This window comes from Mastomys coucha, unplaced genomic scaffold (assembly GCF_008632895.1).
Source record: "Mastomys coucha isolate ucsf_1 unplaced genomic scaffold, UCSF_Mcou_1 pScaffold13, whole genome shotgun sequence".
NCBI lineage: Eukaryota > Metazoa > Chordata > Mammalia > Rodentia > Muridae > Mastomys > Mastomys coucha.
In genome coordinates, this window is record NW_022196895.1 from 9,281,076 (window position 1) to 9,300,319 (window position 19,244).

Below are 19,244 nucleotides of genomic sequence, written 5' to 3' on the forward strand. Positions count from 1 at the left end.
TGTTAAGTTTCAGATTAGTGGGCAGGGTGGGGTGGGGGTGTGTCTTTATAAGAGGCTTTTCTAAGAATACCTGGTCAGTAAATTATAGGCCCAGAATTCACATTACGCATAGTATCACCCCAAACAATGGTGATTATTCTTCAAGTCTATGGTAGCTTAAAAACCTGGTAAACACTGAGAACTCTGATAGAGAAAGGAGGCCAAGGGAGGAGTATGAATCTTACTCTGATGCCAGGTCAGGACGTGACATAATGTGACTTGAACATTTTCAATAATCAAGATGAAGCTGTTGAAAGAGCACTTTAAGCTGCTCCAGAAATTAAAGCACATTAAGCTAGCAGCGACCTGCATGATAACATGTCATAGGAATATTATAGATACAGAGTCACACTTTCTGGTGGGCATGACAGAACACCTCCATTCAACAATGTGCAAGCTTGGGTTGTTTATATTTAGTAGTCTGTCCCTTTCTCCCCCTGAATCTGGTTCTGTGTGTGTGAGTGTGTGTGAGTGAGTGAGTGTGTGTGTGTGTGTGTGTGTGTGTGTGTGTGTGTGTGTGCATGTGCACATTTGTACTGCTAGGCAAGCATCGTACTTCTAGAATACTTCCCTGATCTCTTGACTTTCCTTTAGATACTATGTCTTACTATATTGCTTAGATTGGCTCTGAATTTGATGTCTTCCTGTCCTCTTGAAAAACAGGACTTTCAGGCCTATGCCAACAGGCTTGGCTTTGGTATAGCAAGTGTACATTCTGGGGCCATATTGTCTGGGATTGGGTTGGGGAAGAACTCCTGCTAATGAAGGAAGTTTTAGGGAAGCTATTCATGATTGGTTCCAGAAAATCCCTTGCAAAATGGCTTAAAGCAGGACAATGATTCTGCCTGTGATAGTTCATTCGTAGACTTGACAACTTAGAATTACCTGAGAAGAAAGCCTCAATGAAGGATTGCTATCAGGTTCACTTGTGGGCACACCTATGTCTACTGTCTTGATTGACTTAACTGGTGAGAGAAGAACCAGCCTCAAAGTGAGGGGTGCCATCCATCCCCTGGCTTGGGATCCTGGACTGCATTAGAGTGGGGAAGGCTAGGTGAGCAGTGAGCATCTTGCAGGCATCCCTCTCTGTTCCTGCCTGTGGGCATGACATGATTAGCTGCTTCAAGTGTCTGCCTTGGTGGCCCCTTTCTCTGCTAAGTTGCTTTTGTTGGGATATTTTTATCACAGTAAATGAAACAAAGCTTGGATCCCACCCAGAGAACAGTCCAGTAGTAGATGGGACATGAAGCTTGACACCCCACCCTCATCCTCCCACCCCTCCGTTCTCTCTGCTCTGTCTTGCTTGGTTGGTTCTGAGGAACACTTGCTTGATGAACAGTGTTCAGCAGGGGAAGGATGGGTTTTGCCCAGGCGTCTCTCTGCTAGGATAGCATCTTTCTTTTATCAGCTGCTCTTCCCAGACAGCACCCCCTCAAGAGTCATTGCCAGGAGCAAGGGTCACATGTTCATTCCTGGGCCAATCCTCAGCCTTTACTTGGGCTAAGAAGATCCTCATTGAGCTCTGAGCCCTGTGGTCCAGACCTGGACTCTGCTGCAAGACCAGGGGGCGATCTGGAGCCTCTCGGCTTCTTCCTCCAGGTTCTCTGGGCCCATCTAGCGCTCAAAAGTTGAAAGCACTGGCCAACACAGGACAATTTTTTATGGTGTCATTGATGCTATGAGGGCAGGTCCTGTGACCCATCCCTTTGCTTAGCTTAATCTTTCACTTGCCCTGGAAGGGGAAGTGGCAGGTTTGGGGATCCATGTCCTGCTCTGGCTGTCTGCTGAGAACACTGGTTCTTCTGATGGTCGGCGATGGGATGGAGTACTGAGTCCCTGCAGGCTCCAGATGCAGCTGTCTCCCTCCAGAGGCTGGACTTGGATAAGGCTTGAGTTACATGTATTTCCCCCAAAAAACGAAGTAAGAGGAAAGGGATATTTGGACTCTCCAAAGCCATGCCTTCCAACCTCATTCATAAACCCTGAAGGGAAAGGCCCCCAAATCATAGCCACACGGACACTGAATGGGGTTCCGTGGGTCTGCAGGAGAGTAAAGAAGCTGAGAATAAGTTCTCACCTTCTCTTGTGTCTCCCACTAGAAGGACTCTCGAGGGTGGAGGGACTGTCTCTTCCCATTGGGGCTATTTGCTAAGTCTTCCACTTCTCTGCTGATTTCATATCTTAGCCTCCCAAGAGAGAACTGAGCACTGGGCCAGGCAAGCATTCTGTCCTCCCTGCCCCACTGGCTCCTCATTTCCTCTCCTCTCTCTCTCACAGCTGTTGCAAGATGCACCTCAGGCTGCAAGGCGCATAGAGGCTTGGCAAGATGGGAAGTCCTGCCTGCCACCTCTGAACACCAAGGCCACTCACAGAGCCCTGCAGTTCGGGGACAGTCCTACCAGCTACTTGCTATTCAAGCTTCCCCAGGAGCTGTTGAAATCCAGGTATTTCTCCTTTTCTTTTTCTTTTCTTTTTTTTTTTTTTTTTAAATATCTTCTTGTTCCATCTAACACCAACTGAGAATCAGGTTTCCAGTCCCTCCAAGGACGTCTAAGCCCGTGGCATCATGCTCATGAAGGAGGTGTTGCCAGGTTTCTGGAAACAGTCTGCATAAGACAGGGGTGTGGGGGCTGTCAGTGCCCTCTCTCCCTCTACAGATGGAATAGACATGTGGCTGCTGCCACTGACGCTGGCACTCAGGACCTAAACAATTAGCTCAGCTCCGGCTGAGAATGGAAGGTGTTCTAAAAATAAGGCTGTTATCCCACCCCCAAAGCTATTCATTATTTATGTGATAAATCACCTTTCTTCTCTTTAGTTCTGTACTGAATAGGAAATCATTCTCTTAGGTAGCCCTGGTGCCAGATTCCTAGAGAATGCTGTTAGATTTTTTTTTTTTATGCTAACAAGCTGCATCCCCACCCCATCAGTGGGGAGGGGCTGAGCAGAAATGCTAATGATGTCAGAAGAAAGAAGGAAAGCAAGGTTTGTCCTTTTCAAGTGTCTCGAAGGAGACATGAAGGGAAGGATGCCAACCACTCCTTCAGACTTTCATATTTTAAACAGAGGCAGAGAGCCCAGGGGTCAGAAAGACTGGCTTGAACTCTGTCTCTCAGCCTTGCCTAGCTACACACGGGCTGTCATGTGCCAGTTCGGCTTCTCTGTGATATGGGTGCCAGGATGGGTCTGGATAGGCAAGAAGTTTAGTATGGGAAGGCTTGGGAAAGGTGGTAGGGGGAGGAGCAAGCATAGGCTGGGAGAGCTGAGGCTGGGCTGGACCACTTGTACAGAGTGGAGTAGGTCTCAGGGCTGCAGCGCAGTGCAGTGTGTGTTCTAGTGTGTCTGCCCTCTCAGCAGACCCAAGGATATGACAGGATGGGACTCCTCTGTGCTCCTGTAGCAAGCCTTCTGGAAATGAGCACATGTTGGCCACCTTTGTACACAGTGTGTCTTTTCTAAGTGTACAGTTCATTTCTGGGTCTGCCTGACATTTTAGAAAATGGTTACATCTCTCTACCCTCTACTTTCTCACTGGTTAAAAGAGGGTAATACTGATTTCCTGATGGTGAAGACAGACAGTCTAATAGTTTAAAGAGGTTGGCCCTTGGAAGTCCACTCAATGAAGCACAGGATGACTCAGGCTTGACAGTCAGAAAGACCTGAAGGAAAAGCCTGAGCAAGAGGTTTTTATGTCTCCAGTGACCCCCAACTCCATGGAAGGTCTAAGAGCCTCTCATTTGCTGAAATCGGGCTGTAGAAGACTCTGATATTGTCACTTCTTGGAAGGGAGGCCCATTGTCTAGCCTTGCTCCCTTGGCCCTGCCGACCTTAATGACAGCAACTGCTCAGCGTAAAGAAATGTCATCTGTAGATGCTGCCCTGGCTGCCCTGTCCCCAGCCTTCCCTGCTTCTTCTCTCCCAGCGGTCCCCACCCCAGCATTTTCTCCCTTCCTACATTGAGCATGTTGACTTATCTGCCTGCTTGTGAGTCAACCCTGATACTTTCTCATCCGGGTAACATTTCAAAGGTAAAGGGTGGGTTGGGGTAGGGGGCAGGAAGGCAATCACTACAGCATCAGTTACTTTTCTCATCTCTGTGACAAAAACAACAAGAAAGGAGGGTTCATTTGAGTCCCCGTTTGAGGGTATAGCCCACTGTGGCAGAGAAAGCAGCAGGAACATGAGGTGGCATCATGCCCACGGCCAGGAAGCAGAGAGATGAGGGGCTGGTGTGTAGTCTGCTTTCTTCCTTTCATTTAGTCAGGGATCCCAACCCATGGGTGGTGCTTCCTACATGCAGGATAGATCTTCCCTCCTCAACTAAACCTCTCTGGAAGATGCTCTGGCTGTTGTGCTACAGGGTGTGTGTGATTCTAAAGCCTGTCACGTTTCCAGTCAAGATTCACTGTATGTTAACTGTATATTCACATTAGTGTATGTGATTGATTGTAAGCTATCCGGTCCCAACTGTTTAGCAACTGTGCCTTCGGGAAGTTGCCAGCTCTGGTGTGCACTGTTACCTTCACCCCAGTTCACTCGGATCTGTGCTCTAGCTGCGTTTGCACAGACCCCTGAAGCTGGAGTCACCATGTTTGCCTGCAGTGAGTATGTAAATGCATTCTTGAGCCTCTCTGCTTTCATCCAGCAATGAGGAGTCGGAGCTCCGCTGCCATGCTCTTGGATGTAAATCTACTACTTAACGTTTTGAAATGTTAGTTAGTCTTTTCTGCAAAAAGACTGCCTTAAGAAACAGTCATAGAAAGCAAATGTCAAGTCCGATCACTGAGCCCACGTATGCAAAGTGCTGTGTGCTTTTGGAGTGAGTCCCAATGCTCCTTTAAGTTGACACAGGCGACAGACACGTCAGGAGAAACATGGAGCCGTGGGCCATCTGGGCGATCTCATTTAACAAATACAGGTTCTTTTTCATCTTGAAGAATGCTGCCCTCCAGGAAACCTGCTCCTCCGATGAACAAATATGCATCTTAGCCTCGAAATGTTGGGAAGCAAAGAATTAACAGTGTAATGTTGCTACCCACATTCAGATTCTACCTCTGAATTATTCATTTCCTCCTTAACTCAATTTAGTCACTATTTGTTGGATGTGTACAGTGCATAAGCCCTGCTCATATCGCTACTAGCAAGATAAGTCTGGTCTCTGTCCTCTAGTGCTTAGACATGAACCCCAGGGAATGGGCATAAACATCTCTACTGCCTTTTCAAGTTGTACCTCCATGAACTTGTTGGTGGCCCCACACACCACACACTATTCAAGAGACAAAATTGCCTGCCTGTATCCCCAGTGCCCAGCACAATGCCTTCTGCACACTGAACACTCAGCAACTGTTGGATGACTACACGGTTTTGATGGATGCATAGGAATCTTCGTACACAGTAAAGCTTAGCTCATTTGGAAATGATATGAAACCATTGTATAAATTAATGCAAGCTCTCAATTTTTGGCTGCATAATATTTTGTAGTTCCTCTTCCAGGATAGTTGAGGTCTGGGAGTCAGAGCAATGGGGAAAGAGCAATGGGGAGAGCAATGGGTCAGAGCAATGGGGTCAGAGCAATGGGGTCAGAGCAATGGGGTCAGAGCAATGGGGAGAGCAATGGGATCAGAGCAATGGGGTCAGAGCAATGGGGAAAGCAATGGGGAGAGCAGGAGAAGGTAAATCTGTACTCCTCTGCCTTTGTGTTAAATATGTCCCATAGAGAGAAAATGCTCATCTGATGTCCAAGTCACATTCTCGTTAGTCAAGCTGCCCCTTGCTCCTCCTCTGACTTCCCTCCCTGTGAAGCTGTACAAATAGAAAGCATGTTGGGTTTAAACAGTCTGTATTAGTGAGAGAGCTAATCCGGTCACAAAAAGAAATGCTGTGTGGTTCCATTTGCATGAGGTACCAAGAGCAGTGAGGTCTGCTGAGACAGAAGTAGGAGGGTCTTCGAGACTATGCAAAGGAAGGGTAGAGAGCTGCTGGGAAAGGGTGGAGCCTTTGTGTCACGTGAGGAGGCGCTCCATTATGCAACATTATGAATTAACTCAACCCTAATGAACTGGACACTCAGAAGTTGTAGACATGGTAAATTCAGATGAATTTTACCATAATTTTAATGTTGATTTAAAAGTCCAAGTATGTTTTGTCTTGCCACATGCTAGGACTTATACCGCTAGCTAAACTTGCCATAGACAATCTGTACAATTCCCTAACATAGTAAAGAAACTATACAACAACACTATTAATATCTAGTATGCTCTGGCTTCTGGAAGTCCCATGTCTCTGAGAAGTGGGCTCACCCCATTCTTCTTCTGAGATGTAGGAAACTGAAAGTATATACTTCCCTTCATTGGCCATTTCTTTCCTTTTTATTTATTTTTTTGGTTTGGTTGGGTTGTTTTTGTTTTTGTTGTTTGAGAGAAGAAATAACTGCTGTATACCTAAAAACCTCTAGGCAGCCCTGGCTGGTGTCAGACTTCTAATCTCCTTGCCCCTGGGCTTCCTAAGAACTGGGGTTAAAGGCCAGCACACCCAGGTCTTGTTTCTTGTCTCTTTCTTTATCTACAGGTCACAGTTTTCTTTGGACATACAGACAACTTCCTCCAAAGGGCTGGTGTTTTACACAGGCACCAAGGACTCCTTCATGGCTCTTTATATCTCAGAAGGCCATGTTGTCTTTGCTTTGGGGGCAGGAGGGAAGAAATTGAGACTCAGGAGCAAGGAGAGATACCATGACGGGAAGTGGCACACGGTAAGGCTGTGGAACAATGTTGTGAGCATGTGGAAATAATCCAAACTCCAAAATGATCCAGGCATTCTGAGCAAAGACAGAGAGAGCCTCAAATAGAAATTTTCATGCCCATCCTCTTGTAACAGATTACAGTCAAAATACTAAGTATATTATGTAGAATTTCTGCCTATATGTATAGTAAACATGAATGAAGTTTATATTTAGACTTGAGGCCTATCTAGAGATATCTCATTATGTATATATTAACATTCCAAAATCAGAAAACAGCCTGTAATACCTATGGTCCCAAGCATTTCAGAGAAGAGATCCCCAGTCTGTACTTCAGCTGGTACAGAATCTACTGTTTTCAGTGGCCAAAATTAAGAGCCCAGAATAGCCGGGCAGTGGTGGCGCATGCCTTTAATCCCAGCACTTGGGAGGCAGAGGCAGGAGGATTTCTGAGTTCAAGGCCAGCCTGGTCTATAGAGTGAGTTCCAGGACAGCCTGGGCTACAAAGAGAAACCCTGTTTCGAAAAAAAAAAAAAAACAAAAAAAAAACCAAGAGCCCAGAATATTACCAGGAGCCCCACGTATACACAGGGAGAACCTCTGTGGCTAGAGGTGTTGAATGCCCAGAATCTTTCTCTCTCTCTCTCTCTCTCTCTCTCTCTCTCTCTCTCACACACACACACACACACACACACACACACACACACATACACGTATGGCTGGAAGTCTGAATGTCAAGGAACTTAAACTATTGCTTCTGTGATTCTAACACCAACACCAGCTATTTCCCATCCCTATACACTGGACAACTCTCTGCAGAACCAATTTCTGGACCTCCAAGCTCCTCCTCTTCCTCTTCCTCCTCTTCCTCCCCCTCTTCCTCCTTCTCTTCCTCTTCCTCCTCCCCTTCCTCTTTCTCCTTTTCCTCCTCCTCCTATCATAGCACAAACAGAAAGCCTTCTCTCCCTGCATCCTAGCACCCCAGCTCTTGTCTGAAGCCACCTCAGTTAAAAGTATACACCATAGACTTAAAGGGAAGCCATGCTTTTTTAATGATGGAACTGTTAATTAGAAAACCTAGGCGACCTGATAAGTTCCATCCATTAATATTCAATGAGCATTGCGTAGGCTGCTCTCTTAGAGCACATAAGCAAACAACCATCCTGAGTCTAATGTTAGATACTAGTCTTTGAGGAAAGTGTTAGATTGAAGTTAGACCACAGGGAACTCAGAGTAGGATGCCACTGGAGAGACAGTGGTTAGAAAAAGGCTCCTGGGGAGTGGGGCAACCACCATGTGAAGCCAGGGAACTGGAGCTGGAGTTGGCTCAGTGAGCAGATCACACACTTATAAGGGACAAGATTGAAGCAGGGGTGGGGCAGGGATCTTTTAACTTAAGCTTTGCAAGCCAAACTAAGGATTTGGGATATTGCTAGCTGTATGTATGTATGTATGTATGTATGTATGTATTATTTAACATGGCTAAAAATTGAATCTAGGGCCTTGTAGATAGTAGGTAAGCACTCTACTGTTAAAATGTATGGTCTCAGTTGCTTATGTTGACTTTGACTCTGCAGCACTCCTACCACAGCCTCCAGATAGCTATAAAAGATCACCAGGCTATGTCTTCAGGCCTGGCTGTTTTGTTTTGGTTTGTGAGATAGGATCTCACTGAATAGCCCAGGCTGTCCTTGAGCTCACTCTGTAACCCAAACGGACCTAGAACTTTCCTAGAACCTTCCTGTATCGGCTCCAGTGGCTTGGATTCACAGGCACGTGCCACTACACCCAGCTGGGACTTTGGATTCTATTGTAAGCTTGTGAAGTGTCTTACACTGGTAAAGCGCAGACACAGAAACAGAGCGATAACTTTCACAAAGTCTCTTTGGCTGAAGAAATCAGACTGGGGCCCAGACAGACACTGTTGCCCTTACCTAGAAAGGCTGTGGTGGGAGTGGGGAGCCGTGGGGTTGGGGTGCATCCTGAAAGAAGAGCAAGAGGGACAGCTTGAAGGGTTGTACATGAAGTGAGAGTGAAGGAGGAGCCAGTGTTGCTCCCTTTGATCTCGCCCCCTAGTTGGGCTAGTGCCCAGGCCAACAGAGAGGAGGGAGAGGGAGGAAGGGAAAGGGGGTGCTGGTGAGTGAGTGAGTGGACAAGAGAGCCTTCTGGGGACAATTTAGATCTCTATGATGTCACTGGAACTGGGAATCTTTAGCTAAAGTCCACCTCCATGAGAGCAGACACGGATTCAAACTTGCCGCAGAGAGAGTGCTTGCCACTCATGCTGCAGGAGACACGTCAGTTTCTGTCTGCTTCAGGAGGCGCGCCCGGACTTACCCTCCCCTCAGCTCTGCACAGACTGTTCACCCTTAGTCACAACCTGTGCCCTTGGTCGTTCAGCCTTTGTTTACATTTCTAGATCCATTGTATCTGTTGAGTGTTCCATTCTCAAGCTGGTTATACAACTCTGCTTTCATCTCAGCTGTTTAATACCTGACATAATCTCACCAAAAAAAAAAATACTCATGCTAATAAACAAAAGATCATTCTCTTCTTTTAAAGCTACTAAAGGGTGGAAACTCCCTCCCTCTTTAAGTTTCCTACGACTACTAAAATCTGGCACAAGTTGACAGAGGTATACCATTGAGTCTTCTCTTTGTTCTAAAGGTGGTGTTTGGACTGAGTGGAGGGAAGGCACGCCTGATTGTGGATGGGCTAAGGGCCCGGGAAGGCAGTTTGCCTGGAAATTCTCCCGTCAACCCCAGAGAACAGGTTTACCTGGGGCTCTCACCATCAAGAAAGTCAAAGGTAAAGCTAGAAAACCAGTTATTCTCAGCATAACTATAACTGTTATCATTGCACGCACCATTTAAGACTTCTAAATCCTTTAAATGATTGTTTGATATATCTAATGTTCACAAAGCCACAGAGAAAGTGCCCACTGCATTCCCAAGCCTATGTATAAGGTCCAGACTGAGACGCCGGCACTGAAGCAGTGACTGTGGGCTTCTCTATGGCCATAGGAACATGACTCTCTTAGCTTCTCATCCAGGAACTGAGTTAGGGAGGGCTAAACTCCAGGCCTGAAGAAAGATGTAATCAAAGCAGACCTTGCACCAGCTTAGATTTTAGTGTTTCAGGGTGACCCAGTCAAAGCTGGGATAGCTCCATGGCGTACAATGTGGCCCATTCTTTATACCAAAGCCACAGCAAGGGATAAAGTAACATTGTTTTCTACTACATTTATATGTAGTAACTTTGCTGTGTCTCTCATGAATGATTCATACCATATATGTATGATATGCAACATGGTGTATATGGCATATGCTAAGGGGGAATCCTTACTGTTAACACTGAACTTTTCTTCAACCTCTAAACCTATTTTCCTCTCAGAGAAAAATCACAGAGCAAAGAGACTACTTAAGGATATGATTAGGTTTTTGACCTGGCTCAGCAGTTAAGAGCACTGGCTGTTCTTTCAGAGGTCCTGAGTTCAATTCCCAGCAACCACATGGTGGCTCACAACCATCTAATAATGTGATCTGATGCCCTCTTCTGGCATGCAGATGCACATGCAGATAGAGCACCCATAACAGAAAATAAATAAATAAACCTTTTTTTAAAACACCAAAAACAAACAAACAAACAAACAAAAAACAAACCCAAAAACCTTGTTAATCACGAGGTATGGATAGTAGCACCTATTTACAATGTTGTATCTAAAGAACTTTTAGTCTGCATACAAAGTAATGGATTTTATGACATGGCCTCTTGCCCCAGTTGCTTTGGGCCTGTGACGAGACAGGCTATCACAGCAGGGAATGTGTAATGGGGCAAATCTACACACCTTAAAGTGGCTAGGAGGCATAAATGTGAGGGGAGGACCAACATCCCAGTACCCCTTAGATGAGCATGCCACCAGTGAGCTCATTGCCTCCTAAAGGGTATACAACCTTCTAGAAATGCCATAGACAGGCAAGTTTGGCCTTTGGGACATCTGAGATCTCAACTGTAGGAATATAAAATCCAATAGCACTTCCGAACAGCAGAAGTGCAGCCAGCCCTGGGGATTCACTGTTGGGTCACAGCCTGTCCTGTTGTGTCTGCACTTGGTTTCAATACAGAACTCTGTTGTCTACATCTAGTGTGATAAATGTATTTATCATGGAAAAATATAGAGGGGACTGCATTAAGTACTGTCTCATTGCTGTGACAAAATGCCTGATGATGGTAACTTAGGGGAGGAGGGTCTGTTTGGGCTCCTGTTTCTGAGGCACAGTCCATCAAAGTGCAGCCGGGTTTCTATTCTGAAGACTCAGCCCGGGGGGATGACTACACCTCCATTTACAGTGGGTTTTCCGTCTTAATTAACTCCACCTAGAAACCTCCTCACAGAGAAGCCCAGTGGCTTACCTATTAGATCATTCCAGATCCTGTCACAGTGACAATGTTAACCATCATAAAAACTAACTTCTGAAGAGGCCCATCTTCCATTGCCACCACTAGCCCTGCCACTGGCACCACGACCATCTCTAAGGTCATATGTTTCCTTAAAGTTAGAAGGTGTTTTGAGAATCTGACAGATGTGCTACAGTCCCTTCCCCTGGGGTGGGGAATGGGATGTACACACAGGGAGCATCTGCTATATACCACAAGGTATTGTGAACCCTCAGAAACCTGGGTCCAGACTGGGAACTCTGATTCAAAGCCCATCTCAGGCATGCAGGGGTACTCCACAAGGTACTAATAAGGTGCACAGAACCTTCTTTAGATGTCGCAGCACTCATGGTTTGCTACATACCAAGCTTAGCTATCATAGGAAGGTATCTTGCACTTTATTATTTGGGGAACATTTTAGCCCCGTTTTTAGTCAGCTGCCTGGCAATAAGCTATCATGCTAGCTCACAAGGCCCTAAGAAAAGGTTTGTACCTATAAAGAACGGTGAGGTATGTAAACTGTGAGGCGGAATGTTTCCTGTGCTGCAGCTCAGTCTCCATGAGGCAGAATCAGGTTGACCCTCCTGGTTCTTCTTTGAGCACGGACTAGCAGTTCCCAGCCACCCTGTTGCCCAGCATTTGATTGAATGACACCTTTAAACCTGAACTTCCCACCAAGCCTCTGGTTTACAGGTTTCCCTGGATACTTGACAGGAAGCCAAAGTCAGGACCCCCGACTCTCTGAAGCAGGAATCTTCTAGAATCTTCTAGAATCTCCTTCCTCTGCTAAGCTACATGCCCTTCACCCCAGCTTCTCTGGGAATGTACATGCCGTGAACTTTTTATCCTCTGCTTCATTACAGAGCCTCCCCCAGCACAGTTTTGTGGGGTGCCTGAGGAACTTCCAGTTGGACTCAAAACCCCTAGATTCCCCCTCTGCGAGGTCTGGGGTATCTCCCTGCTTGGGTGGCTCTTTGGAGAAAGGCATTTATTTCTCCCAAGGAGGAGGCCATGTGGTCCTAGGTAAGGAACAGTTGGTAGAGTTCACGTCTGTGAGTCTAAAGAACCCTGTCCTCTTTCCTTAATTATGGTGTTTTAACTGTTTCTCTCTCTTTCTTTTGGAAGCCGATTCTGTGTCCTTGGGGCCAGCATTTAAGCTCACTTTCAGCATTCGCCCACGAAGTCTCACTGGGGTCTTAATACACATCGGAAGTCAATCTGGACAGCACTTAAGTGTTTACATGGAGGCAGGAAAGGTATGCAGCCCGATGCTTACCTGGGAGTGGGGAGAGGGAGTCCACTAACCGAGACTCAGCCAGTCTGAAGATATGTACAGGTGGAATGCAGTGCTATACCTATGAGACCTGGGTTGGAGATTAACTTTCCATTTTTTTTTATTAGCAAGTCATTATCATTGTTTTCTCTGCTTCATCTTTTTGTTGTTGTTGTTTGTTTTTTGTTTTTTGTTTTTTTTTTTTTTTTTTTTTTTTTTTTTTTTTTCGAGACAGGGTTTCTCTGTATAGCCCTGGCTGTCCAGGAACTCACTCTGTAGACCAGGCTGGCCTTGAACTCAGAAATCCGCCTGTCTCTGCCTCTATCTCTGCTTCATCTTTAAGACTGAGAAACCTCAAACAAAATTCTGAATTCTGGTGATACCACGTAGTAAAAGGGTCCCAGTGTTGCTGCTCAACATTGGTGTTGATGTCCTGTCTTGTCACAGGCCCAAACCTTTGGACCCAGTTTCAGTGTCTACAGAATATAGGTAATAATTCTACTGTCTGGGTACTGAGCAGGCTGGATCTTGCTTAGCTTCTAAGGTCAAACAAGACTGGCTACATTCATGGCTGCAGACAACCGTGGCTAATTCTCAATCCTCAGGCTTCTGTCAAGATTGGAGGAAATGCCATGCGGCCCGCCCATGCTTACACTTTCCCTGTCACCCTCAAGTCACATCCACGCCTAGGGACCTGAGCCATGGAGTCCACTCTGGGCCCTTTGTCTTTTCTGCAGGCCTTGTGTTCTTGGCCTTCGGCTAAGCTGCTTGCTGGCTCCCACACCATCTCTCCCTCTTTGTGTGGACTTTTCCCTCCACTAATGCTCTTGTGCCTATGTCGCCATCACTCATAGGCCTGAGTCAATAACCTATTTTCAACAACCACGTTATATTTCTTTAAGATGAAACTCTTCTAGGAATCTTCTCTGCAGCTACAGCCCAAGTCAAAGATGAATGTTGTACCATTTTCTTTCATTTTGCTCTCTATAGCTTATTAAAACTGTGGGAGCGAGTCCCAGGTGACAACAAAACTGCTCAAACGGCTATTATACCTTCTTTCCCGTTTGTAGGGATCAGTTCCAGAGCCTCTGAGACTCTATGCAAGGAGTCTATTTCAGGGCTAAATCCCTGGTCCTCAACCACTTAGCCATTTTTTGGAAGTTTTTATCATCATTTAATTATATACAATAATGTGTTTTCCTCTGACATTTCTGTATGTGAAGCTAGTAACTTTAGATCATATTTACCTATGAGTCTCTCTTGGCCCCTCCTACTCCTCTCTTCTGCTTTCTTGGGTTTTTTGTTTGTTTGTTTGTTTGTTTGTTTGGGGGACAGAGTGAATTTATTTGGTTTTGTTGACAGGCATGGGTGAGAGTCATTTCCAGGAGCACAGGCAACTTGCCCGTGCCTACATCTCTGGAAAAACAAACAAACAAACAAACAAACAAAAAACCAAAACAAACAAAAAAAGAAAGAAATGGCACTCCTCCCTCAGCAACTGACAAGTGCCAATAGATCCTCATGCTACGCCGTAGACATTAAGTCAGTGTGAGTCTCCAGTCATGCAAGGGAAGAAGCAACTACCAGTGTGTGAAGGGCATGTGGGTGGAGGACATGTGGTGGCTGGATGTTCAGAGAGGATATTAGGGAGGGTTTTCAGTGATACCTTCCAGAAAGGAAGTGATGTCAAGAAAACAAAATCAAGACTTGGTGACCTTTCTAACTATGGGGACATTGGTCAGCTTAAACCTGCTTGCAAGTAGCCCGCCCTATGTAGTAACAGGAAAATCAGATGTAAATGATGTATAAACACACTTATTTTTGCCTTCTCATTACATTCACTTTGACTCAACCTTTAGAAGATCCTGAAGGAGTCCCCATCCTGGAGGGTGGGAAGGTGGGATTCTGCCTACAATGTATCATGTGCCTGGCCCCTGACAAATACAACCTATAGCTTAATCCTGTCAAATACAACCTAGAGCCCTCTGGTCTGCAGTGCACTAGAGGGTTATTATAACTGGGTGGTCCTTGCAGCAAGTGTGAAACCTCTGCTAGCATTTTTAACCTCCACACTTCAGGTGGGTTGGTCAGTAGTCACTGCTGCACCCTAATCACTGAGGAGAGTGGTGGATGTTTGTCAGGAATCTCTGAGGACTGAAGGAGGAGAGGGAAGCTTGTTGCTCTTGTTAGGAATCCTAGGCAGGGCCTGGGCTTATCATTTGGTTGGTTTGCCTGGAAGAAGTGTGAAAGAGGATTCTTTGGAAGCTTTGGGCATTGTGTGGTCACCTGATACAGGAGTTGGACGGCTAACATCTAGCATGCTTCCAGGATGCCTGTGTGCAAGGAAGATGGCAGGGGAAGGCTGGCTCCATGTGCCCTTCTCAAGGAAATAGCCAAATGTGTGTGTGTTTCAGGTCACGACCTCTGTGGACAGTGAGGCAGGTGGGACCGTGACATCAATTACACCAAAGCGGTCTCTGTGTGACGGACAATGGCACTCAGTGGCAGGTATGACACTGGTAACCTTTGTACACATAGGGAAACCTTTTAACCTGTGCTTGAACTTCTCAAAGCCTGTCCACTGGGAGGGTTGGGCTGGACCAGGTGCTATAACCAGCCCCCAGTTTTCTTATCTGTTTCAACCCAACTGTGCTTAGATTATTTCATAGCCTTTGTCTCTAACTTGAAGAGTGTGCCGAGTTTGGGGTATGGAGGATTTTCCTCAGCCTGGCCCCACCCAGAAAACTGATAAGCTGCTTTAGTCTTTAAGAAAGTAATAACATTGCACTTTGCATTTTGAACTATACGCTTCTGAACTCCTCGGGGCCAAAGGCAACAGCAAGAAGCCGAGTTTCTAGGGGCAGACAGGTGATGCTGTGGGTAAGAGCATCTCTTGCTCTTCTAGAGAGCCTAGTGTGATTCCCAAAGCCCACACTGGATGGGTCACAACACCTGTGCCTCTAAAATCCAGGGGATTTGTGCCCTCTTCTGGCTTCTCAGGCACTGCACTCACAAACATTCACACAGTCAGTCAGACAGATAGACACACACATACACACACACACAATTTAAAAGAAAAGCCAGCTTTAAGTTCCATCCCATAGTCCTGTGACTGTGGGCAAGTTACTTTAAGACTTGCATTGCCTCAGTTTTCTCATTTGTAATGTGAAGATAAAAATGGTACAAGTTTGTGAAAATTAAACAAAGTCATACGTATGAAGTGAACAGTCGGCACCTGATCTACAGTGAGCATTCAGTAAACACCCAGTTAAAACTGTTGGATTTTTAAGGATCACTGTTAGTTTTTCAATAATTGTTAAATATTAATGCAAACTATTCAAACAGAGCAGTGGTATAACAGTGGCATATCCCCCTCAGAATCTGTTGTTTTAATCATAACTTTGTGGGTGTTAGAGATGCTTGAGCCTGAAGCTAGAGATGTAGCCCAGCTGGTACAGTGCTTGCCTAGTTTGCATAAAACCCTGGGTTTTATCCTCATGGACCACGCATGGCTGTGCTCACCTGGGACACAGCCCCAGGACAATGAAAAATCAAGGAACAGAGGCTCACGGCCATCTAGAGACACACAGTAAGTTTGAGGCCAGGATGAGACCCTGTCAGCAAGTAAGTAAACAGGAAACAAATGAGCTTCACCTTTTCTTGGCTGAGATCAAGTGTAGAAATACCTGAATCTGTATTAACTAAAATACCTTTCTGTAAAAAGTAGTCCTTTTGTGGCTAATTTGAAAGCTGCCTTTCAGTTTGATACACTTATCAAGATGGGAGAGCTCTGTGTTGAGGGTCAAAGTTTGTAGAGACTGGCCCTGGCCCCTTAAGAAAGTAGCTGAGGTCAGATTGCATGAACATGGCTTCAAGAGACAAGAGACCAGGGCCTGGGTTTCATCTCTCATGTGAGTGGGGTAACAATGTGGTCTTTGTGGATTCACTGTATGTGCATTCATGTTCATGTGTGTGCAGGTATGTATGGGTGTGCATGCGCAGGCCTGTGGAAGCCAGAGGCTAAACTTGGCTTTCATTCCTCAGGTGCTAACCACCTTGTTTTTTGAGACAGGGTCTTATTGGCCTGGGTTTCACTAATAGTCTGGGTTGGCTAGTGAGTGTGCTGCAGGCATCTGGCTGCCTCTGCCTCCTGGGCACTGGGATTGCAGCAGTCTACCACCACAGTTGGCATCTTTTTGTTTCCAGGCAGTCTGAGAGCTTGAACTCAGATCCTCACACTTGCAAGGCAGTCATTTAACCAACTCGGCTATTTCTTCAACCCCATGAATTCATTGTAGGGACCTGATGAGTAATGGCTGCTGTTGAATAGTGCCTTGCATTTCTACCCACGGCTGAGCAAGTGCCTTCAGATAGTGCCCCCAAGGGTCCAGTAGGAATGAGTTCAAACAAAGCCAGTGGTGACACGGGGTGGGGGGCTGCACCCATCAGAACTAACCAGCTTCCTTTCATCCAGTCTCCATTAAACAGCACATCCTGCATCTGGAACTGGATAGAGACAATAGCTACACAGCTGGACAGCTTTCCTTCCCACCGAACAGCACCCGAGGGTCACTACACATCGGAGGCGTCCCAGGTAAATAACTCTAGTCCCAACTTTACACCCATGTTAGAGTCCAGCACTTTACACCCATGTTAGAGTCCAGCAGCTCTTGACATCTTCTCAACCCAACAGCTAAGGGCTCCCAACGTTTGAGTAAGGAGAAGAGAATGCCTGCTCAGTGGAGGTGGCAAGGCCTTTGTCTCAGCGACTAGGCACATCTCAGGATAGTGCAGGCCACATGACTACTGCTTCCGCTAGTCCCAAGCCTGTCATTTATAACCCTCCCGTAAGAGGATTGATTAAGTCAGAAGCCTATGTCAGCAAATAATCAAGAAAGCTGATGAGAAATAATGGTCTGTCTTCCCTGGGCATTGAGTTGACTGTTGAGATCAAATGGGAGAATGGGGCAGGCTGAGACAGTGACCTTCAAAGACTGAAATGTTGCCTGAAAGGGCCCTTTGTATTCTTTCTTGTTTTATGTCCTTCAGGTAGTCTGCTCATTAATTTTATAGTCCTTTCATAGCCCATAAAAGGTAGCAGAGTTGAGAGTTATTATCTATTGATTCACGCAGGAGGAGTTCTTCCTCTAGAGGAAAGGAGCAGCTTGGCTGCCTATATATCACAGTAGGCGGGAGGTCCCGAGATGGCCAGGTGGGCCAAGCCATGGGGTCTCTGGCTCTTTCTAATAATATTCTTAACCCCCCATGTGCATTCATTTCATGGTAGGAGCTATCCACTGAGTGCCTCTTCCTTTCTCTTTCAGACAAACTGAAAATGCTTACACTCCCTGTGTGGAACTCATTTTTTGGCTGTCTGAAGAATATTCAAGTCAACCACATCCCGGTCCCCATCACAGAAGCCACAGAAGTCCAAGGTTCTGTCAGCCTGAATGGTTGCCCTGACCACTGACCCTACCCATCAAGAGAAGCCACCTTTGGAAGCACCACAAGCCCAGTGCACCCCTCCCCCACTCAAAGCCATCAAGGACACACAACACACAGTGACAGAGCACTGCCATTTTGAGTTCCATCCACACCGACCCATCCCTGTGTTTCAGTGACACATACACATATTTTATTTCAAAATCCCATTTCATGAAGAAAATGAGCAAATTGTTATTCGAACATTCACACAATGCTTTTGTTAATATTATTTTTTCTAAACGCCTTTTAGAGAACTTTTCCCCCCAATCATTAAAAAGAACATCTTGTTTGGAGCACTTTATGAATACAAAACTGTAAAACATGTTAAATTGCTACAGTTCATTGGGATTTAATAAATACAATGCACTCTTCAAATTATGATGTTTTATAAGCAAGGAAAACCAAGGGCTGATGATCACTGATAATTATATTAATTCTTCAGCGTTTGCTCAAGGTGTTGTCTGCTTCATGATTCTCTACAGATAATTATTGAGCACATGCTGAGAGGCTATTCGAATGCTCTGTATGTGAACTACAATAAAGTTTAATAAGTAAGGCCTGCCCTTAGGGGCATGCATTTGAACTGGAGAGACATATAATATTCATAAATCAGGAACTAACAAGTTGAAATACTGAACCCACTAATATCAGTGAGGCTCACTGGCTTCTCAGTCCTTGCCTCCTCAGTCTTCTACAAACCAGATCTAAATTATTATCAAGTCCTTGAGAACCAAAAGCGTGTAAGTGCAGGTGCTAGGATGAATGTATGTGCTAGAATGAAAGCTTTCCGTATCTTTGTGCACATATATGGAGTCCAGAGCTCAACATCGGTGTCCTCCTCAATCACGTCCCACCTGATTCCTGAGACAAGGTCTTTTTACTGAACTCAGGGCTCAACATTTTGACTGGGCTTTGGTGCCCAGCAAGTCTTTCCAGAGTCCTCCCATCTCCATGGCACAGTACTGGGGTTACGAACATGTGCCTTGATTCTAGACAGACGCTGGGGATCTGGGCTCAGATCTTCATGCTTGTATAGCAAGTATTTTACCTACCAAGCCATCTAGACAGCTTGGTGATTGAAGCTGTTTTGATTATAGCAAGCCAACAGGAGCCAACCAGAAGGAGAAATCGCTTTTATCTACAAAATAATACATGATACAACAGACCAGCATTATTACCCAGCACCATTCGTACTAACAAAAACTATTCTTTTTCCATAACAAAAATATAGAAATATTGGGTATAAGAAAATTGGGTGTAGTAGGAAAAACT

The 19,244-nt window shown here is 45.6% G+C and overlaps 1 protein-coding gene across 2 annotated transcripts in view; it reads left to right on the forward strand.

Moving 5' to 3' along the window:
- The window catches only part of Lama3 (laminin subunit alpha 3), a 234,943-nt gene extending 216,596 nt beyond the window's left edge, over positions 1–18,347 (forward strand). For both annotated transcript variants that reach the window (XM_031364992.1, XM_031364991.1), the window contains 8 exons: positions 2,317–2,483; positions 6,607–6,790; positions 9,446–9,586; positions 12,079–12,238; positions 12,341–12,471; positions 14,903–14,996; positions 16,963–17,082; positions 17,813–18,347. In XM_031364992.1, the coding sequence (XP_031220852.1) occupies positions 2,317–2,483; positions 6,607–6,790; positions 9,446–9,586; positions 12,079–12,238; positions 12,341–12,471; positions 14,903–14,996; positions 16,963–17,082; positions 17,813–17,958 (1,143 nt within the window). In that variant the 3' untranslated portion in view covers positions 17,959–18,347. The remainder of the gene's footprint in view (positions 1–2,316; positions 2,484–6,606; positions 6,791–9,445; positions 9,587–12,078; positions 12,239–12,340; positions 12,472–14,902; positions 14,997–16,962; positions 17,083–17,812) is intronic.
- Positions 18,348–19,244: the final 897 nt, after the last annotated feature.